The sequence below is a fragment of the Canis aureus genome, chromosome 4 (assembly GCF_053574225.1).
Source record: "Canis aureus isolate CA01 chromosome 4, VMU_Caureus_v.1.0, whole genome shotgun sequence".
Classification (NCBI taxonomy): Eukaryota; Metazoa; Chordata; class Mammalia; order Carnivora; family Canidae; genus Canis; species Canis aureus.
The window spans coordinates 64,042,099-64,065,890 of NC_135614.1; the positions used below are offsets into that span (position 1 = coordinate 64,042,099).

General features: G+C 38.5%; 1 protein-coding gene across 1 annotated transcript in view; it reads right to left on the minus strand.

The window, feature by feature from the left end:
• Nucleotides 1-23,792, minus strand: part of ITGA2 (integrin subunit alpha 2) — a 102,373-nt gene that overhangs the window by 10,060 nt on the left and 68,521 nt on the right. The window contains exons 14-27 of the mRNA XM_077896003.1: nt 21,928-22,131; nt 21,072-21,208; nt 18,309-18,448; nt 14,810-14,961; nt 12,969-13,079; nt 12,322-12,404; nt 11,773-11,914; nt 10,529-10,621; nt 9,839-9,915; nt 9,668-9,751; nt 6,117-6,219; nt 4,232-4,342; nt 3,135-3,239; nt 835-948 (exon numbers count right to left, since the gene is read on the minus strand). Of these exons, the coding sequence (XP_077752129.1) occupies nt 835-948; nt 3,135-3,239; nt 4,232-4,342; nt 6,117-6,219; nt 9,668-9,751; nt 9,839-9,915; nt 10,529-10,621; nt 11,773-11,914; nt 12,322-12,404; nt 12,969-13,079; nt 14,810-14,961; nt 18,309-18,448; nt 21,072-21,208; nt 21,928-22,131 (1,656 nt within the window). The remainder of the gene's footprint in view (nt 1-834; nt 949-3,134; nt 3,240-4,231; nt 4,343-6,116; nt 6,220-9,667; nt 9,752-9,838; nt 9,916-10,528; nt 10,622-11,772; nt 11,915-12,321; nt 12,405-12,968; nt 13,080-14,809; nt 14,962-18,308; nt 18,449-21,071; nt 21,209-21,927; nt 22,132-23,792) is intronic.

Below are 23,792 nucleotides of genomic sequence, written 5' to 3' on the forward strand. Positions count from 1 at the left end.
AAAAAAAAATCCACAAGAACCACAAGGACTCTTGGAAGTTTCAGACTAATTATTTTCCTGCCTTGAACAAAGCCAGTGTTGATAAAATGAATAGCTAGCTACTTACGCAGATTTAAGGAGCCCTGTCCGTCCTATTTTTCATGCCAGACTGAGATTCTGGCTACCAAAATCTCTGCGAGAAGCAGATATGACTACTGCCGAGTCACATCTGCCAAATGGAAAAAACACTGACATAGTTTTGACACTTTCTTCAAACTTTTCGTGAGATTGGAAGGACTGGGGAAAAAAAAGTGTATGTACCCTGGGCTTTCACCAGGGAAAGGGTAAAACAGGAGAGCAGAGTGGCTCCAAGGTTTGAATATAGGAAGATGGATCCTTATGTTGGCTTCATCTACATGGTGAGCTGAGATCAATCAATTAGCTGGGAGCTCAAGGATGGAGACAGACTGTACTTGGATTTGGTCATGTTAGAAGTGACTAGGAAGTCAGGAATATCAGGAGCATGAGGACAAAGACAAACTAGGTGACCCATGGTTCCCCAGGACAGCATGGGATCTTGAGGACGTCCCAAAGATTCTGATATACTAGGGTATCATGGAGTCTCTGCAGCTAATGCTTTATAAGCACCCCAGTGATTCTGAGGCACAACCAGAATCTGGGCAAGCTTTGGAAAGGGATCAGAAATGTATTGTCTTCCAGGGTAAAAATCGCTCTGAGTCATTTGGGCATTGCTGATATTAGCCGGAATACTTGTTGACAGGTATGAATTTATTGACAGTGAAGCCTTATGCATCGTTACTATTGATAAGCCCAACAAATAAAGCTTATACTTACTGCTGCAAAAGTCCCGTTCCAAATTCTGGTAGACACGTTAAGGAAGTACTCTCCTTTGACCTGGAGGTCTTTCAGCCAGCAGGTAACATTGCTACATGAAGCAGTTCTGCAGTTCTTTCAGGTTGGAGTCAAGGATAAAAGGAAAGAGTTAGTATGAGCTTAAAAAATAAATGCTAAGATTTTACAAAGATAAAACCCCGTGCTGGGAAGGACTTAGGGAAATAGGCAGTCTCATGAAAAGGGAGACTGTGGCACTAATGCTCCAAAAGGTAAAAAGTGCACACCGTTTGGCCCAGCCATTTCCCATCTCTATGGATGATAATTGGAAATGCGTGGAGAGGAGTATATCACACCTGTTTATTGCATTACTATTTCTGAGAGTAAAAACACCCCCCCTACGAAATAATTCATTTTTATCCCCAATGTACTAGTTAGATAAGTTATTGAATATACATGCACAAAGTGCAGTGCAATTTAGCCTTTTTTTTAAAGATTTTATTTATTTATTCATGAGAGAAGGAGAGAGGCAGAGACATAGGCAGAGGGAGAAGCAGGTGCCCCACAGGCAGCCTGATGTGAGACTCAATCCCAGAACCCCAGCATCACGACCTGAGCCAAAGGTAGATGCTCAACCACTGAGCCAACCCAGGTGCCCCTGCAATTTAGTCTTTAAACATAATTGATAAAGGTGCATTCCTTAGATGAAAAAAAATTGACAGTAAAAGAATCAGTGTTTGCCAAGGGTTAGGGAGGAGGGAAGGATGAATCGGTGGAGTGCAGAGGAGTTTTAAAGGCAGTGAAACTATTCTGTATGATACTATCATTGTGGATACAGGTTATTATAGATTTGTGAAAATCTATAGAATGACATCTGAGAGTGAATGCTAATATAAACTATGGGCTTTGGATGATTATGATGTGCCACTGTAGGTTCATCAAATGTACTGCTCTGATGTGGGAGGGGGTTTGAGAGTGGGAGAGGCTGTCCATATGTGGGGGGCAAAAGGTAGTTGTGAAACTTCTGTACTTTACAATCAAATTTGTGTGAACCTAAAACTGCTCCAAAAAAAGTCTATTTTTTAAAAAAAAAGTCAATGACATATTGACCTAATAAAAAAGGTGGCATGGTCCATTTATATAACAGTATACATATATCTAGATGTGGTTAATTCTTAGAGGTATAGAGAAGGATGTTCACTCAATACTGAGTGGTTGGCTATTAGCTTTCTAGAGGACGTTAGTTTGTTGTTTGTGTTTTATGTTCACAGTGAACACTTGCCATTTTTACAAAATCAAAGTATTTTCAAATTAAGGAAAATGCTCAGAGGTATATTTTGGCATACCCTGAGATGAGTTTCTCCTGGGCATTTTTATGTACTACTGTTTAGATTTAAGCCATACATTGTAATTAGACCATAAAAAAAGAAACTATTTCATTCTGTTTCCTATATCCACACCCTGATCCATCACAAAATAAAATAATTTCAATAAAAGAAAACCAGAATTTCCATGTCGTGCTTAGAGGAGAACTACTGTTTGTTTAGGGTTACTGTTTGCTAAATGTTTGTTATTTGAGTACTTATATGTGCTAAGCATCGGGCAGCCCCCGTGGCGCAGCGGTTTAGCGCTGCCTGCAGCCTGGGGTGTGATCCTGGAGACCCTGGGATCGAGTCCCACATCGGGCTCCCTGCATGGAGCCTGCTTCTCCCTCAGCCTGTGTCTCTGCCTCTCTCTTTGGTCTCTCTGGATGAATGAATAAATAAATCTTAAAAAAAAAAGAAACCATGAAAGCTAGAATTGGGAAATATTAAAAGAAATATATGCTAAGCATCATACCAGATGCTAGACTAGCCTCTTTCTCAAAGAAAGGCACATCACTCTGGAGCAGGAGATAATAAAATATTGGAAAACCAAGAAGGGTGGCCGGAGAAGCATCTTAGTAGCTAAATAAGACCTCAGTGATTATGTGGATGAAGGATGCAAGGCATTTCCCCTTCAGAGTGCCTGCCCAGTTCCCTCTCAGTTCTTTGCAATGCTTGCAAAGTGCCTGATACAAAACAGTAGTTTCACATGGAATACTTTTGATTTCATGAAATCCAGTACTTTTACATTACTGGCATAAGTAATAATCTCAAAACCTAGATTTGAGGATTTATTTTCGAAATCTTAATTCATACAGGCCATCAAAGCCAAAGCAAGAAAAATCTATAATATGAGGTGATAGGAGCAGAGAAGTGCATTGATTTCCAGGTAAAACAAATAATGCATCACCCAAAGTCACCCCGTTAACCTATCCTCACCAAGTCTTTTATGTGCCGGAAATTTTCATTCTTGAAATACACAGAAGGAGATGTATGTCCGATTTTCAGTGGATTTATTTTGGCATTACAACTGATGTCACCGGCCTATAAAGAAGGACATAAAATCAATTTCAGGAAGCAAAATCATTATGATGTTCCTTTTAACATGTTAGGAAATCCTGTGGTCACATGTCGGGATGGAGGAGGGACTGTTAGGCTTCTTTCACATTACTGAACCTGCCACACTTCTTGTAATTACTAATGTAAACTTTGAAATATTCAAATGTCCCTGATGCAACCTGGTAGGGTGGCACTGGTTCTTACAGCCTGATACGTAGAAGACTGTTTGAAATAATAGGCTGTGACTGACTGAATTCAGGGTTTTCTGTGGAACATTTTAAAATTTTGATTTCCTGTAGTCACCTATACACATCACAGGAGTAACGCTACCGTAGAATTTGCTCTGAGTGCCAGTCTTTTTTTTTTTTTTTTTTTTTTGATGAGTGCCAGTCTAAGGCTGAGCCGGTGTCAAGGGTTTTGGCTAGACAGGGCTTCTCAATCCAGGCTGCATGTTAGAACCACCTAGGGGTGGGGGCTTTTAAGGAATCTTTGGTACTAGAGCCTTCGTCTTGAAGATTCTGATTTGAGTAAATGGGAGTGGGCCTGGGCCTGGGCTGGAAACAGCTGATAAAAATGAGGAGCCAGGGTTGATCACTAGCAGGTGAAAGCCCAGGCTGACATCTTAAAGACCAGCTACTAACTGTGGCTGCATAGACCAACTAGTTTCCCATGGTGGGTTCAACCTCATACTTCCAGTCGACTACTCTAAGAACAGGACTCTAACAGAATCAGATCTTCACCTGGCCAAAACAGAGCTTTAGGAATAATTTCTGCCATCTGTAATTGCTTCCTTATAACAATATCCTGCTTCTAATATGAAACTGATGGCTAATTAATTGGCACTCAGGATGCATGGCATTAATCTTCTCATCTTTCCATCCATATGATATCAGACATGATCACCACAACCTCATGGGATATTTCTGTATTGAAATATCAGAAGTGCACACTTTTATAGGCAATTCAGTTGTCCTTACCTGATCTGTGTGCACCTCAGTCAGATACATTAATGGGTTCTTTTCTTTGGTGTATTGAGGGATGTGGATGATTATAGATGCCATGCTTACTGGAACACTTCCTGTTGTTACCTGTGAAGTATGGAAGAAAACATTCTGGTTATTGCTACATCATGCACCTATTGCCAAGGAAATGCTCAATAACGTCTTTGTTAATGGAGGGCGACTATTAAGTGGTAAGATTGAGTCCATTGGAAAGTAAGCATTGTTACTTTAGAGTCACACCCAGGTCTCTGTGTCTCACCTCTTCATGGAGAAATTAACATTTACAATTTAAACTGGTAAATGATTTGTGAATTAGCAGTTGGTTAAAGACACTTACTGTCTGTTGAGTTGGGCTACCAGGGCTGACATTCCACTCTGTCCCTGACTAACAGTGTAGTTTGGGCAAGATACTTGACCTCTATATGCTTTAGTTTTCCTCATTTGTAAATCAAAAATAATGAGTAACTTAGTGGATGTGTGCAGGTACAGCATCTGTTCTTATTGGTGGGGAGTCTGTTCTAACTGGGCAATGCTCAAGTCTTATACTGGCTGTTAACATTTTAGATAACCATAGGGGGGCATCTGGCTGGCTCAGTCCGTAGAGCTTGCAACTCTAGATTTTGGGGTTGTGAGTTTGAGTCCCACATTGGGTGTAGAAACTACTCAAAAATAAAATCTTAAAAATAAAATAACTATACGAACAATAATCCCACCAATTTTGTAACTAACCTGGGAATTAAATGAGTTAATATAGATAACATATTTGATAACTTATTATACCCTATGAATGTTATTTTGTTACTACTAACTGATTAAATATGCTATTAAGGAAGTAGTTGCTAAATACTAGCCACATGTTATAAATTCCAGTATCAGAATCACAAATCAGGAATTTTAAAGATTTCTTTCTTTTTTAAATCACCAAATTGTAGGGTTATAACCATGTAACTCACTAGTAGGAAACGTAAAAAAAAAAAAAAAAAAAAGGTATTCATTTAAGGTAGTGAATGAATTCTTTTTACTTTCCAAATTTTCAATAATTTATTATAAAATAGCCATTTTCACAAATTTCTTTTTATATAATTGATAACCTTTAGATTATAATTGCTTACTAATAGCCAATGTAAACTTACTGAAAGATATTTGTATATAAATGGTTTCTCAAATAAAAGTGATCTCCCCATGATAAACTGGTATGTTAATTATATTCCAGAGACTTTTGCCCATAGAAATACCATTATGTTAATACATTAATTGATTAATGTTGTTGATTAATTGATTGATTAATGTTGAACATTTGCTTCCAAAATAAATCAATTATTTTTTTTATCCAGAACACATAGCTATGCACAAAACCCAGCTGTTTACTTATTGAGCCTTAGTGGTTCTCAAAGTATAGCACCTGCACCACCAACATCTGGAAACTTGTTAGAAATGCGCATTTTTAGTCTCACCATAGACCTACTGAATCAAACCCTGAGGATGGAGCCAGGTGACATGTATCTTAATGTTCCCCCAGGTGATTCTAATGCATGCTCAAGTTTGAGAACCACTGGTACCTTTCAACTTTTTACTTTCTTCTCTTCCTGCTCTCCTTTTTCCCCTTCCTTTCTTCCTGATTTAGTATTTTTTAAAAAAGATTTTATTTATATATTTGACAGAGAGAGAGAGAGAGAAAGAGAGCAGGAGCAGGGGAAGCACCAGGCAGGGGGAGAGGGAGAAGCAGATTCCCTGATGAGCCCCTAGGCGGGGCTTGATCCCAGGACCCTGAGATCATGATCTGAGTCAAAGCCAGACACTTAAATGACTGAGCCACACAGGTGCCCCCCTGATTTAGTATTCTTATGACAGGCTTACTAACCTTAATGGAGAAGATGAATTTTGGACCAATTTCTTCATAACTGTGCACGATAGAAGGAACATTCCCATCTGAAGAGACTTCATAAAAATTTATGTTGGTGGATCTGTTGGATGATGTTTGTAAAGCCAAATATTTTAGTTTTGCTGTTGTTTTTGAAGCATAATACTTCTTTTATTTAAATATCTTCTAGCTCATATTACAAGTAAAAGTTTATATTTAGTTATAAAAACCTAATGAAAACAAATGCTACTTATAGGCTAATGTTTCCAAGGCTAAAACAAATTCCTTTAAAAACATTTCCCTTCCTGATCTTTCTGCAAGATTCTCTATTAAATATTTACCAGTTGTAAAGTTTCTAAAATAAGTACAAATATATTACTTTAGAACTGATAGAACTCAAGATTGCTAATATACTGGCTGCCATGTTAATGCAGTGCACACTTAGTCCTTGTTGATTGGATGAATGGATTTAAAAGCCAGAGGATTTTCCACTTGGGTGGCTGAAATGCAATGATAGGGTGCTGGGTTTTAGATCCTGCAGTATTTTATACTGGATGCCTGTAAAGTAGGGCATACATTTTCCCTGTTATTCCTTCTCCCTATCCTTCTCTAGTTCCAAACCAACTCTAATGCTTTGGTTTGAATTGAGTTTGGTCAGTCTGTTTCCATGACTAGTGTAGGGACCATGTTTATGATGACTGACCTAGAGGTTTTATTAGACTAGACATAGAGGTATCAGATGATACGATCTGTTTGCTTGGGGTTGCCAACTAGGGTTTGCAAGTGAAGTGAGGAATCCAGGTCAGAGGAATCCCCACAGGACCACTCAGACTGGAACATAGCTGGACACCCTTCCCTATGCTCCTCACTCATCTCTAAGGCTGAGGCTGGATTCCAACCAGGATAGCTTCACTGGGACTGTAGGGGGGTTAGTAGCAGGAATAGGAGTCTGAAAAGCAATATTTCTTCCCCCTGGACAATTTATCATAATTCTAGTATGTTGATTCTATTTCCTAAAAAAAATTGAACTGGATCTTTTCTGAGATAATTTTTGGGCTTCTTTATGGAACTCCTGTCTTTTTTTATACTTAAAAGAAAACCCACAAACTTTTCCAAATTCTCAGAAGGAAAATATGTCCTAGGAGACTCAAATAGATGTGGCATTTGTCAAGGTTATGTAGATGAAAGGAAACAATGATTTGTCAGCCTTACATGGAAAATGGGAATGCTGACGAGAATTCAAAAGAGAGAGACTGGCCGTATATGCATGAATTATTCCCTTACCTTCCAAAAGACCTTTGTATGAGCCCCTAAAAAGAGTCAGTTTCTAAATTAGTATGCTCTGTTTTTGCATTTTAAAGAGAGCTGACATTTTTCCATGTGTTACTTAAGTTTTCCTTAAGTTACTTAAGTGTGCATGATCAATGTATTTATAGGCAGTTAGCTATCCTCAGGGGTCTCCTATTTTAGAAGTAATTCAATCATGATTTCCACCCATAATATTTACATAATATAACTGCACATTTATCAAAATGGTTGCTAAGGGATACATTCAATGATTGGGTAGGACTTTTTCAAAAAAATTGCAAAAATGTTATTTTTTATAGTACTTGTGATAGTTAACAAAATAAATATGCAAAACAACCAAATATCTCATTAATTTTGAATTGGTTACATTAATTATGATCCAGCCAGGAATAGGATGTTAGATCTGTATGTCCTGATACAAAAACTTATCTAAGATTACATAAAAAGCAAGGTTAGAGAAGGATTTTATTATTCTATTTGGGTAAATATGTGTGTGTGTGAGTGTGTTACATGCATATATCCTGGTAGATGAACAAACTTCCAGTCTGGAAGATATTCTGAAAATAGGGAAGTCATCTCTGGAATGGCCAGAGGGTGGGAGGGATGACTTCGCTTTCCATTGTCTATCTTTCTATAGTGTTTTAGATTTTATATCCATGTCTTTCTTTAAAGAAACAAAACACAACAAAAACATCAAGAGGAACTATCTGGATAGTAGGATTTTTAGTGTTTATACATCATAATTCTCCATATTAATTAAAAAAACCCTTTTTGGTATATTTTAAAGAGCATTAGACAGTCTTAAAATCCAGTATACTATCACAAAAATACAGAGCTAAGACCTTATTGAAAGTGAAGTCTCACTTCAATCTTATATTTATTTCATGTTAAAGTATCTGGAAATATTGGCCATGGTGCAGAGTAGAATCCTATAAAGGCTGTATTAAGAAAAAGCATTTATGATAAGAATCAATGTAGATAGGAAGAAAAGACAGGTAATGTGGTAATATCAATCTCTCTGGATGCATTGGCCTTCAATCCTTTTAGCACCATGGGTCCTTTCGGAATCTGCAGTTAGTGATTAGTTTTTCAGGGATGGATGACTTGTGCTATATTTTGTTCTGCTTTGGCTGTTTGCAGCTCACTTGATATAGAAGGATTCTTTCATCTTTGCTCATATATCTTGAGCTCTAGACATAATGACACATTTTCCTTTTTGTTTTTACTCAGTGATCTACTGCATGACCTGTGTTCCATGCTTTTAGGGGTTGGGTGATGTGGCAAGTCAGAGAAATCCATTCTCCCTAAACACTGTTTGCAGCATGGCTTGTTGGCAATATACCACAGGACATGTGTGCTCAGAAGCTCCCAGCATGCCTCACTAAATGGAGAACTCTGGTTCCTGGGCTGGGGGTTGAGCATCACCTTCAGCCTGTGTACCTGCATAGCTGTGCTCCAGTGTGTCTGCACCCATGAACCTGACTCATTTCTTGATGGGAGTTAAAGGTGATGCATCACCCTATTCATGCCTATGGTGTTCCACGTAGCTACTTCTCAAGACACCTGCCCTGCTGAACAATTCAAGATAGCTGGTACCAACCAGTATCCTATTTCCACTGCCTTCAGCTATGCTTGCTCTGGCCAAGCAAAAAAAGAGAATACAGCATTTCTTCATAAATGATCTCCTTTGGCAAATGCCTCATTTCCAGTTGGTTGGGAAAAAAACTCTAATATGTTATGTCAGGAATTTTCCACCCAGAAACTAATTTTCCATGACTAGATGTCATATTTGTGGTGGACCTACTATGTGTAAAGCGTTGTGCCTGGCACTTCAGTGTTTAGAGATGGGGCTATTGCTTGAGTGCTCATGTGGATGGTAGGGAGCCGATATGGAGAAGAAAGTGGTGGCAACTCCTCAGGGCCCGGGGAGTCCTGCTTTGACCCCTTGGGAAAGTGTGCATCTCCTCTGAAGGGCTGCAGAGGACTCTCACTGTGGCCTGGGCAGAAGGGCTGCTCCTCTGGCTTTCTGATATTGCCCTCTGTCTGTAAACCCAGATAGTCACTCAAGATTCTCCTAAGGACTGACGCATCCCTGGGTTTCTGTTTTAGTTGACAGGGGGGAAATATTTAATTCAAATTTTCCAGTTAAGAATGAACATATGGAGGATTTCTTCAGTCCTGAGCCAAATGTGTTACAAACCAACTGACCTCAGTGGCCACAGGTGACTCACTGTTTCACTCACCTTGTTATGTGAATATCGGCGTCGTACCGCAGGGGAGTTTTGAAGTTGACCAAATTATCTGCCTTGTTCTCTTCATAGCTTTCGCTATTGAAACAAACATTAGGAAACTACTTAAAGAGGAATATTATTAAAGCTCACCTATCATCAATTCATGATTTCATTACGTTTTACCTTAAGGCTTGGAAACTGACAGATGCCTGATTCTGAAGGTTTTGAAGATTGAAGTCAAAGTTAATAGTGAAAGTCACCTATGCACAAAATTAAAATTCATTAATCCAGGATGGTTTATACTCAGGGACCAATTAACAAAAAGTTCCCCAGAAAAGTAAACTCACTCCAGTTTGATTGTGAATTTTATATGCCTTAAGCTTTTACACTTGTATAATATCTGTTCATCCACCTTGCTTTATTTAGCCTGCCACACCTTTAGAATCAGAGGGTTCACCTTTCAAGTGACATGTGCAGATCATCACATCACAGGCATATCTACGTGTCAGAATTGGAAAGTTTTGTGCCGATGTGAAATTTGCTTGTCAGGGGTTAACATATACTATCTGTGGCTTTCTACAGCATTCTGACCAGTGTTGGTCAATGTATTCAGAAACCAAAACAAAACAAAACGGAAACCCCTCCTTATTGTATATGCTTTTGAAATGAATTGCATGGAGGGGGGAGGAAATCTCACTTTTATTAATAACTTAAAACATTCAGATTTTTAAAAAACTTCCTTTAAATATTCACCTAGTTATTTTGTGATACCTGTCAAATGGTGTTACGTAACGAAGAAGGTGGAATGGTGGTGAATGAACATGAGTGCCAAGGAGGGGCTAGTGTGGATTTAAGAATGTAATGAAGTTGTACCTGTTGCTCCCTCTTCAAAGCAGGGTAGCCTACATCACAGGTGACAGTCTTCTGAGATGAAGCAATCTGGCATGTTACTTCTGTCCCATCAACCTAAAAGAGACCAAGGAAACAATGACTGATTGGCATATAGTGTGCGTGTGTGTGTGTGTGTGTGTGCGTGTGCACATGTGCATGTGTGAGCACATACATGCTGAGAGATGTATAAACCACAGGGGCATTTTAGCAGCAGAGCTGGTTCACAATGAAGTAATTTATTGTCCCCCAAGACTTGAAAATCTTAGATCATCCAGGTAGCTATTATACTACTTTTATTGCCAAGCAGGACACCCAATGAGCCAAAAGTGAGGTCAAATACTGGAATTTCCCCCCAGAAGTAAATCCTAGTTCTTATATTTCAGAAGCACAAAATAACTGCAATCCAATATTCAGAAATGCTGTCTTTAATACATACCTTTCTCTCAATGTGTTTGAAATTTGTAGTTTCGAGAGAAGAAAACAAAATCATATGTTGGTGTTTGCATTTTAAATAATTTAAAGAATCTTTTTTAGTTCTCCTTGGTGCTTTTTTTTTCTTTTTAAAATAAGAAGTTCTCATTTGGCACAGGAAATTGAAGCACCGAAGACAGAATAGATTTAGAACACTAAATCTGTTAAGTTCGTGTTGACTTTAACTTGGATGGAACCATTTTTAATCCTTTTATCAAGTAGTGAATTTGGGAAATCTCAGCTTTTCCCTCTTCTCCCTCTCATTGCTTGGTGGCAGGGGAAGGGCCAGAGGGGCATTCACGGCCAAGTGTGTTCCTGGTATAGTGATCGAGTCTACATGATTAACTGACCTTGCTGGAATGCATCATCTTGGCAGTCGCAAGACTTGTGGTTACAAAGCTTGGACTGGGCAATGGGACTCGAATTTCTCAGAGCAAGTGCAGCTTGAAGTATCTGTGCGGCACTACGCAGCCTCCTCACACAGATGGCTTGAGAAGACTTATGGTAGTGTCTGGCCAAGACTTAGGGCAAAGGAAAAACTGACCAAGCTGTGAAGCAGAACTGGGCTCGCTACAGAATCAGCCTACACTCTCATGTGGTCTAACTAGTTGGGAGCCCCCAAAGTTAGGACTGATCACACCCAGAAGTCAGGTGCTTCTTCAGACAGCATACAGGACTCGGGGATGTGAGTGTGAGCAAGATGGCCACTAACAACAAAAACACAAGAGCAGTGAGCTCAGAGTGTTACCACCTACCGGCATGGACCAGGAAGCAAAAAACAAATTTTCTGAAAAATCCACAACAATTCTAGTGTTGTATGCACTTTCCCTTTTGTTTTTCAGGGTTATTGAAAATGTTAACCTTCTGTTTTGGTTGCTGACAATAAAAGGTTGATCTCTGTTAAAAGGAAAAAAGAATTATTAAAGTTACAAAGGTCAGTGTTCAAATACTTCACTCATTTAAAAAATTAAAAGATAAAACTTTAGATTTGGAGGACTGAGAAAGTTGTTTAATAAATCATCTCATAGTAAAATGATATGGATAACAAATAAGTCAATGCTATTAGATTTTCTTCTTCACTTATTTTAATTACATTGCAGGGAGAAGAACCATCCCAATACAAATGGTTTTAGATTTCTTGTTTTCCCCCTTATAGATGGTAGAAATTAAAATTCAGATTTTAAGGGTCTTTATTAGTTATGGATGTTTCTTTCATAGAAAAAAACTCCATAAACATTCATTTGAATAAAGTGATCAATGTATCTTATTTCCACACTTTACACTGAGCTCTAAAGCAGACTTACTGAGCAGCTGACAGATGTTGGACTTTCAGAACTAGATCTGAGATGCAAACTCCATCATCCCCACAGTCCTTGTAGAAAGGGATCTACAAAAAAAGGAAAAATAATCCCACACATGTGCTCTTGAGTTAGAAATCATTGTGGAAGGATCCATGTAGTATCATTCCATCTATATAAAGCTCAAAAACATGCAAAACTACACAATATTTTAGGAATATATGCATGATTAGCAACATAGGAAGGGAAGCATCAATAAAAGCAAAATTTGAGGTGATGATTTGCCTGAAGGAGCAAGATGAAGATGAATGTGATAAAAGTAGGGAGGGATACAGAGAACATAGCTATTTGTTACATTTCTTAAAGGTGGTAAGAACAAGGTGTTTAACTTTATGGTTATTTATTTCCTCAACAAATATTTATTGGACACCTATGGTGGACCAGGCACCGTTCAAGGGTCTGGGAATACAGCAGTGAAGAAGACAAAAATCTCCATCCTTCACGGAACTTGCATGTTGGTGAACTTTACACATATTTCACTTAGAAAACTAACAATTTGAAAGTTATGTCCTAGGTAGCTTTTGAACACGACTGCAGTGACTATGAAGCTTTCCTAGCCAGTCTGAATTCCAGGAAGGGTAAACCACACTTACACTGAAGACTTTGGCCTTTTCAGAGTAGGCTTCGAGGGCAGGGCTGGTGCCAGGGTGTTCCAGGCTGATGTTCACATACAGATCCAAAGAGTTGACAACATCAGAGGGCTTCTAAACACACAGACACAGTGAGGCAGTTTACTAGGGCACGGTAGTTCCCAAACAAGAAAATGACCACAATGAGTTCACAATTAACAACACAGTCCCCTCTCAATTATGGAGAATATCCTCATTTTGAATTCTCAAGACTCTTGCTTCTTCTTTTCTGTCCTAATTCTGTTTTTAGCCTCTCCACCAGCAAGACACTTAGAGACTTGGGGTTCAGTAAAGATCTGAAGCAGCAATTCTTAGTTGAGCTCACCAGAAATCTTGTTATCCATACACAATTTATGAATATTTAGAGGATATGCCCAGTTTTAATATTTAAAAGACCTGTCAGTACACAGCTCTTGGGTTGTTGGCTAGGTCTTTTCAGTTCCTACCGCCAAGACTTAAGAGTTCTTAGGTATCCTGACCAAATTTCTGGGAGGAAATATTGTAACTGAGAGGGGAAGGTTGCTCAGGGCTGGCTACTGGGCAATGACAAGAGAACTCCCTTCTTTAGTCAAAACCTAACTCACTCTACAAAATTAGATAGATTTCCTTAGCTGGCTGCAAGGCTGGCACACAGGATGGGCTTAGTATTGATATCCAATATGGTGTATCTTAACCGAATGAGATCTCTTCGCTGACCCAAGGCACATATGCCTTCTTAAGAACTTCACAGCACACATCAGCATGAAAAGGATTATGTGTGAACAATAGCTTGGCTGACTTCATTCCCCCAGAATGGAATGCATGTTTCATTTGATCTATGACTTAGCACAAAAATTGGAGAGAAGGAGATCCAGCTTCTAGCCCTTTAAAGAATCTGGATAATTGTGCATCTTAACGACAAAAAGGTCCAGGCCTTCATAAGTAAGTCTCCTTAAACATGAACAAGAAATTAAGCAATGCAATTGATTTTAATTCCTCCCAATCATACTTAGTAGTTTTTGAGATGTGAACTTTGTATCATTCATCTAATATCAGGAATATCTCGGAGTACTCCTTAAATCGGCATATACCTCAGACCTTCAAATCCAAATTTCTGATGGTGGGAACCCAGAATATGCATTTTATAAAAGTTCTCTTGGCAGTTTTTATGTATCTTAAACTCTGAGAACCATGTTCTAGGGAAGTTCTTAAGCAGCTCTTTTAAAAATGCTTTCCTGAGGAAATCACACTTTCAAATACCATTACATAGTTCCTAGGGGAAAATAGTCCTATAATTTATAAAATCCATTTCCTGTTGGAAATTTTCCTTCAAGAAGCATTTTTCCTACTTGTGAGATTTTCAAAACTCATGTCAACTATAGTAACTGTGGCATAAGATTGGAGCAAATAATTTTTACCTCATCCTTCACCTATGTTAACTTAAATCCAATAGTGGAAATCACAATTGGAATTGTCCTTTTAGCAGCTTGAAAATAAAAATTTTCCCTGATAAGAAAATACTAAAATAAAACTGTCTACTAAAAGCCCATCCTGTTAAACATTTAAGAAAGAAATCTTAAAGATTTCTTTAAAAATATCATTTTTTAGACTTTCAGTTGTAATCCTAAATAAAATTTCATACTAGTAACATTTTCATTGAATGTGACCATGTACTAGCAGAAAAAATATTATTTCCCCCCATAAAATTAAACAAGAAAAGCATTAACTAGAAGGGCAAGCATTTTCTAACTCCCGAGTTTTCTTTTTAGACGTAGACCATTCATTAGTTACTCAGAGGAAAAGAGGAAAGAGGACTGTGGCCCCACCTGTATGTTGATGGTGTACTCAGCGCAACTCTGTGCTTGACTTATGAGCATATTCTTCTGCAAACACCTTTCATTATTTTCTTTAAATAAACCTCTGGAGGTTACTCTGGATGAATATAAGTTTGCATCAATTGTGATATTGTATATAATGGCTATGAAAAAAAATCATAAAGAAATGTTATTACAAATAAACCTTTACAGAAAAACCATCCCTGCCTTATTGTATCTTACTGGGTGAATTCAAGGACTTTGAGAAAATATAAAAGCAGTCTTTACACTGCATTGTGAGCAGTGACCAACCATGACATTTGTAATTCAGGCTCTGGTATGATGTAGGTGACTGTGGATACAGACAGATGGGATTCAAAGCATGGTTTGAAGCAGTGTGGAGCAAAGCAGATTTGCCACCAGGAAATCTACTGAGTGAATTTGGGCAAATTACTCACTTCCTCAAGCATTGGTTTCATCATCCCTAACATGGTGATATGATAAAGAAGCAGTTACTGAGTGCCCGCAATTGAACACATTCTCATATGTTACCTTATAAAAGTTTTGCTATCAACCTGGAAAATGGATATTATCTCATTTTTCAGATAATAGAATAAAAGGGGTAAAATAAACCGGCTCCATTCACAAAGCATGGTCAGAAATAAAACTGGGGTGATTTTGAAATCAGAACTCATGTTCTTTCAGCTTCCATGCAGTTGTGAGGATTAACTGCTATTTGAGGATTAACTGACATACTTTGAGAGAACACTCTAGATGCTTATATGAAGGGAAGGCACGCAACTATGCAGTCATAAGTTTGGAATCAGACATACTTGGTTTGAATTCTAATTCCACCATTTATGAGCTCAATGGCTTTAGGCAATTTGTGCAACCTCTTTGAACCTCCATTTCCTCATCTATAAAACAGAGATAAACTACTACCCCAGAGAAATGAAAATGAGAAAAAAAAAAAATAAAAAAAAAACAGAATACTACTACTAACCCAGGGAAATGAAAATGAAAAAAAAATGCAATAAAAATTGATGCCAGTAGCCAATATACAAAGTATCAGAGCCTTTAACTAGAGTCTGCTGCCCAAAACTGAGGAAGGTGATCTGATGATATTCAAAGCATCAGCTGCTTTATCTGGCCTTACTCCGTCTTATTTTACTCTTTTCAAGATTTTAAAGGTGAATAGACTCCCAAAATAGATTAATTCTACAGATAACCTTTAAAATACCTCTTAGAGATATTGGATAATTTTTCTTGCTCCAATGACTTAGTGAAGTTAACAAAGATAAAATGCAAGTGAATCAAATGGACTAAAAACAAATGAGGAAACTAATACAAAGGAAACACAATGACAGGAAGGTGAACACAGCCAGACATAGTTAGTACACATGGTAATACTAGTTCATTTTTCTCAAGTAGTCTCATGAAAAGGATAGCCTCCTAAGCAATATACTAATTTTGGGGGGGTTATTAACTTTAAACCAGAGTGAACACCCGATACAATAAATAATAAAGACCATATGCTTTATAAATTTACAAAGTTGTGAAGATGGGATTCTTGTCTTACATACTTTTATTGCCAAGCAATTAAGTGACAAAGGATCATGACTGGCTTGTCTGTGTGGACCTGAAGACATCAAGGAAAAGGTGCCCAATGGAAAGGAAGCCCAGGGAAGGACATTCCCTGAAGTCAGAAAGCTGCTTTCAAGTTATAGCAAGAGAAGGGTTGAAGCCCCATCAAAAAGAGGAAGATTTAGGGGATAAATCCAGGCTTTCAGGCCTGGAGAGCTAACCAGCCAGCCATTTCTGCCAACTAATCTATTTCCCAAATTAATGTTTTAGGCAGACTAGCCACTTAATGTTTTTCCCCCAGCTTTTTAAAGATGTACTGGAGATATAATATTGTATCAATTTGGGGTATACAATGCATATTGTTATGTATGTAACAATGTATGTTAATTTATATATGTAAATATTAGAAAATGATTACAATAAGGTTCATTAACAGATCATCACCTCACACAGTTGCAATTCTGTGTGTATATCTATATGTATGGTGAGAACTTTTTTTTTTTTTTTTTAATTTTATTTATTTATTCATGAGAGAAACAGAGAGAAAGAGAGAGGCAGAGACACAGGCAGAGGGAGAAGCAGGCTCCATGCACTGGGAGCCCGATGTGGGATTCGATCCCGGGTCTCCAGGATCACGCCCTGGGCCAAAGGCAGGCGCCAAACCGCTGCGCCACCCAGGGATCCCTGGTGAGAACTTTTAAAATATACTTTCTTAGCAACCATCAAATATACAACACAGTATTGTTAGCTGCGGTCATCATGCTGTGCATCACATCTAGTCACTTAGTATTTATACAGAAATGGTTTTTGACTCAACTCTCCTGGCTACTCAAATGCACCTGCTACAAGGCAAGCCGTGAGATGTGCTACTCAGAGTCGGGTCAGTGTTTGAAAGCCTGAAAGGAAAAATGCCAGATAGATATGAAAAGTAGGAAACCATGGAAAGCATGCCAAGATGTGGATCTAACTTCTGCTTTAGGATTTTAACCTATGTATTTCTTGGTATGAATCATGACAAAGGCTGGAAATAAAGGGGCAGGTTAAAGTTGGTTTGTTAACCGCTTAATGAATCACTTATAGGAACTACAGGTGTCTGAAGGTTAGAGCCAAAATCTGATGGAAGGGGGATGAGAACCCATGAAAAAAACAGCAAGAGAAAGAAGGCTGTGTTGCATCAAGTACTAAGTCCATTGCCATGCTCTGCAGGCACTGGAACAGGAGAGATGAAAGTGAGGGGTGGTGGTTAGGAAGGACCTGGCCACACCCTGAAAGGGGACTCAGCTGGTCCGAGAGAGAGATGACAATTCCTGGTGACATTTGTCCAGTTTTCCTTACTCTTTCCTGCTGACAGAACACATTTCAGATTTTTATTCTCTTCTCTGGATTGTTTAGAGCATTTTAAACACTGGGGCACAAACCACCTATTGTTTTATATTTTCTCTTATTTCATGCATGTTAATTCCTCAAGAATAGGAATATTTGCTACTTGTGCTGAACACACCGTATCTAGATCATGCCATAACCGACTATACTAATACTATACTAATATACTATACTATACTATACTATACTATACTATGCCTATACTAATATAGGCAGACACTAGTATCATCCGTGTGTGCCCAAGATTTGAGGTAAAGAACCCATGGGTAAAGAAACTTGGATAGAGTTGGGAGAGCCCGAGACTAGGTCACAGAGACAGTAACTTTCTGTGGCAGAATGTTACCTTCTAGAGACAACTGGGGAAGATCTAACCATACCTTCCATGCGTAATTAACCATTCTCACACACCTCAAATGTGTGTCAATTTAAATGTCTGCAAGACCCTTCCTTCTTTTGGTCTATAAACCCAAAGTGTAGGTTATGTTCACAACTAAGACTCTACAAGCAAACCTATCTCCACACAGATTACTTCAGGTCAACCCACCCACTTGATCGTTCTGCTTAGTAGGTCTAAACTTGGCACTGAAACAGAGCTTGAGTGTTATGTCAGCATTCTTGTTGAACAAAGTAATTTTATCTGGTGTGAATGAAGCATCCACAGATACATCAGCAATGCTTTGTGACCTGAAAGACATAAATGGAAGTAGGTAGTTACTGCCAAGTGTACATGTTATTACCTTCACCTAAGGGACCCAGGGCCAGCATTATCAAATTATTCTCTGCACAATCTAAGCACTTGAGCAGTATTTCATATATGAAAGCTCTAAAGTGGCAGGTAGGAATTATGTCTTCTGTGTTGTGACTCTATTACCAGCCCAATCCACATTTAATTTTTTTCGTGTGTAATGCATGTGTAAGTGCAGGATGTGAGTTTACAATCTCTTTGCAAATGAAGTACAAAGTCATGGTCCTGGCCATGTTTTGCCAGCTATAGAAAGTGACATTTGCTCTTCTCACAAAAAGAAGGGAGAGAGCAGATGGCAAGGTGGGTGTGGCTGCGGCCGAGGAGCATGGCCGAGGCTGTCTCCCTGTTGCCTCCCTTAATGGTTGGCAACAATTCTTTGATGTGTGGTATGTGACCATGATATGATGGTGGCAACTAGCCTGACACCAGAAAATGGCCGAGGAGCCTCTCAGGCAGGGAGCTAAAGACCTCTGACTCTGGCACAGCCCTTTATATATCTGGAAAGCTTTCACATACACGTGGTCTCATTTGCCCCTAGAACACTCCTGTGAAATAGAACAAATATTGTCTCCCTTCTGATGAAAAAGTCTGAAACCAAAGATATTTGGTAACTTATCAATTTACTGAGTAATAGCAAGTGAAGAGTTAGAATTCATGTTCTCCTAGTTCCTCTGTCAGTAAAATTTTGTACTTCATCATAACGATCCTTGTGCACATGCTGCATTATTTACAGAGCAGCAGGTAGTAATTAGTAATTTCACTGCTTTGAAAAGTACCACCGCAGAAAAAATTTTTTCTTTAATTTCAGGTATCATCTTTTAAAGGACTTGAGTCAATTGAAAAATTATTTTGTCAGTTAATTGTATACCTACAAGGCCCCCTAATAAGTAGTCATAAAACATCTAACAACATGTTCTCAAACCTACAAGAACTAAAATGTCAAGTGAATGTTTTCTGTAAGTTAATATCTTTTAAGAGCATCTTTTATCCCATTGGAGATGGTGGTATTGATTGAAATGATTTTGTTAACTTGTTTTTTAGAAATTATTCTTAGCAAGTTTCCCAGAAAATCCAGTCTCTGCACCTTATAGGAATGTGACCACAAAATGGCATAAAACTAGCTTGACTGATACCTCAATAAATTGATCTGATTCCATGTGTCTTGACTTTTTGAAGAATCAAATCCACTTTCAAAGAAAAAAGTCTGGCCATCATTGGCTATATTAAAAGGTATCGGGGTGCCTGACTGGTTCAGTCAGTGGAGAATGTGACTCTTGACCTTGCAGTGTGGGTTCAAAATCCAAGATGTGTGTGGAGATTACTTATCAAACCTTTAAAATTAAAAAAAGGGAGTGTCACAGTATAGCAATTATATTGACTATGAAGGATGAAGCCTACCAAGATGGCTACAGGGGGATGTTCACTGAAAGGTCGGATTTCTTAGAAATTAAAAAAAAAAAAAAGTTCTGTGACTATGCCACCATATACTTTGTATTTTTCTAATGGCATGATACTCTTAACTGATTTTATTCAGTAAATATATTTTTGAATCTGTCAGTCTTAAGTGTGATCTGTGAGTTTCCCCCCACGTGAAGTTTTCATTAAAATGATACACCTAAAATAATGCATTTTGGGTGGCTCAGCCGTTGAGTGTCTGCCTTCAGCCCAGGGCGTGATCCTGGGGTCCCGGGATCGAGTCTCGCATCGGGCTCCCTGCATGGAGCCTACTTCTCCCTCTGCCTGTGTCTCTGCCTCTTTCTCTCTGTGTCTCTCATGAATAAATAAATAAAATCTTAAAAAAAAACCAATGCATTTCATCTTTTAAAAGTACACGTGAAATATTGTAAATAGTTTAATGAAACTCAGAAACAATACACCAATATGTAATGTTTCTCTGTTCTTGAAGTATTTGGACATTTAAAGTACATTTTTCAACAGAGACAAATGAACGAATGAAATATATTTTTTTGGTGGGGGAAGACTCTTAATCTAATTCTCAATTTCTTTCTAATTCCAACCAATATATTTGTCTTTGTCTTTGAATCACAGCCCTTGAATTCCTTATTGTTCCCTCTTGCTCTTCAACTGCTACTGAGGTCAATGAGAAGTCAGCTAAACCTAAATAATGGCTTCTTGTTTATGACTAATAATTTCAAAAGTTACTTCATAACCGCATGAGAAGTTACACTTTACTTGTGTGGTCTGAGTTTTCAGTATTTTTAGGGCATTCTCATGAGGCTTCCTTTCTGTGAGCGGAGGTAAGGTTATTTGGAAGATAATATTCAGAAATATCTTGGATACCATTTCAAAGGCTCTGTCTCGTCTATGTCCTTTTTCTGCTCATCATATAGAGAATGGTGATAGCAATGGTAAGCAAATATTTTTTTTTCTCCTGTAAGGAAAAATACTTTTCTTCCTTTGACACATAAATTATGACACATAATTGTCCTGGAGTCTTCTAGAACGCAGGTAGCATTTCCACAATTTCAGCACAATTATCTGCTCTACTTAGCAGGTCACTTTTTAATTAGCTAGTTTGTGTCTGGCTTTCAATTGACTCACCAGAGCTGAACCACTTGCCCAAAGGCACCAATGGACACGTCAGTGATGGAATCCCCATTTAAATCACCATAGCCATCCAAAGATCTCCCAAAGTACTGGAGCTGGCTCCTAAAGGCTCCATTGGATCCCAAGATTTTCTGTAAGAGCAAGTTTTACATGAAATGATAATGTATAACAACTGAGATAGAAAAAAAGGGAGCTTCTACATTGCATAGTTAGATTCTCTACATAGCCACTTCTCAGGTTCTTTTATTCTCCACAAAATTCCATTGATTTTTCAATCACAGCTTTTCTCATCTGTTTATTATTCTTGCAGCCACATCATCACAGAAAATCACCAAGTCATCACCATGACTCTTTTAACATAAAAAAAAAAAAAATCACAATGCAGCAGCAGATCAGTGGACTGAGCAGGATTTGAAGCAAGCTCAGGTCATGGTTATTCTCCTAGCCCACATCTTTCATGACTTTAATGGAAAGTTGCCTGATCAATGAGGCCCCTTGGTCACCCTTTAAAGTACTTAATAACTCCCATCCCTGAACATTAAATTAAAAAAATACCTTATTTATTATGATCTGGAACACTTTATCTCACTTATCTTATTTCCCCCCCCTCCCCCCCCGTCTCCTCCACAAAAATGTAAGATCCATAAAGGGCAGAATTTTATCTGTCCTGTTCTTTACAGCATCTCCAGAACCTAGAACAGTGCTTGACACACAACAGGAGGTTTACTAAATGTTTGCTTAGTGAATGAATAAGGTTCTACACTAGGTGGGATGGGTCAGATTACCTGCATGGTAGCTCTAATATGATGATACTCACATGTAAATGCATCACTATGGAACTCAGGATTACCTGGGAATATCTCATGCGAATGGTGCCCTCGTGACCATTGTAGATATACACAGCCCCAGAGTTCTGATTTTCCAAAGGCGAACCAACTATTACATCATTAAAGCCATCCATATTGATATCTGAAAGAGCTGCAATTGCTGAACCAAACCGAGCATTTTCAACACCATTGGGGCCTTCGAGAAACTGGTGCCAATTCAAAACGCCCTTGCAAGGGGGAAGAGAAGGATGATTAAAGCAAACTTTCCAACCTCCACCTTGAAAATTCACAGCAAATGATGCTCAAACCAATTTGTAAACTGTTAAAAGTAGGCAAGATTTCAAACCTTGATTTCAAAATTCTCTAGGATGAGAATTATAAATGAGAATTCTAGCAAGTAAGCTCAAAGGATATGTGCTCACAAACTGAGATGAAAGGGATGGATTCTCTTTACTGTGGCTGTACCACCTACATACCACACTATCCATATCTATGTCTCCTTTCCCCCTTAATATTAGAATCTTTACTTCTTTCTAAAACTTTTGATTTAAAGTTTGTTGATAAAAATATAATATCTTGAATAAAATTAAGGTAGAGACACAACAGAAAACACAATATCTTAATTTAGACCTTAAAACTGGGATCCCTGGGTGGCGCAGCGGTTTGGCGCCTGCCTTGGGCCCAGGGCGTGATCCTGGAGACCCGGGATCGAATCCCACGTCGGGCTCCCGGTACATGGAGCCTGCTTCTCCCTCTGCCTATGTCTTTGCCTCTCTTTCTCTCTCTCTGTGGCTATCATAAATAAATAAAAATTAAAAAAAAAATTTTAGACCTTAAAACTTACTGAACAATGGCATAATTATAATGGTATAGGAAGTAGAAAATGAGACCACTAAGTTCCGATCCAAGACAGCAACCCTGAATTCTCCTCTTGCCTGGAACACATCAGATTACACCTATTAATAGGACAATTCCTCCTGAAAAAGTACTGAGGGCTGATTGGACAGCTACTGAACAACCACAGACAGAGAAAATGGCAAGAGAACACCAAGAGAGATGAAGACAAAGTAACACAGGGAAACTGACACAGTGAGGATGCAGAGGACTGAGAGGGCAGGAACAGATTCCACTGTCCTTAGGCACAGAAAATAAGCCACAATTTAAAAAGAGCGATTAGCATTTAAAAGAGGCAACTCTAGAACTCTGCCACATGGTGGAGGAGCAACAGGGAAAGCCCTCCAAGTCAGAGGGATTGGTTTACATTATTACCATCCCACCTTAAAAGCCTAGGTCAGAGCAGGGTCTGGTCAGATCTGGTTATCTCAGTGAGACCTCACTGACCTCAACAAGCTCAAGGTCCTCAGGCCCACACCAGTGTCAGTGATGCTGGGATACAAAAAAAAAAAAAAAAGAAGTCACAGTTTAAAAGGGCCAAGGAGTGGTAGGAACACTCTCTCCTCATCTACCTCTATAGCCCAGATTGGAGCACGGTCCAAACACCAAAAGTAGTGGGTTCAGATGCCATAACAGGCAGGTCCCAACCCTATAAATGGCAAAGTCCAGTCATCATAGGATGCTTGCAACATCAGCCAAGCCCAGGGTCTATAGGCCCATACCAGCTTCTGTGGTGCCAGGGCACAGCAAATAAGCTGTGGAATCTAGGGTTTTTGTTTTTTTGTTTGTTTGTTTCTGTTTTAAATTTTTTAATTAAAGCAAAGCAAGTATTATTTTTAAATTAAAAATGTCTTGTTTTATTTCTTCTTTTTTTTCCTTTCCAATTTTATTTTTTTCTTCTTTTTTGCAAAAAGCCACGGTTTATTTTTAAGATTTTATTTATTTGAGAGAGAAAGCACAATCAGAGGGAGGGGCAGAGGAAGAGAGAGAAGCA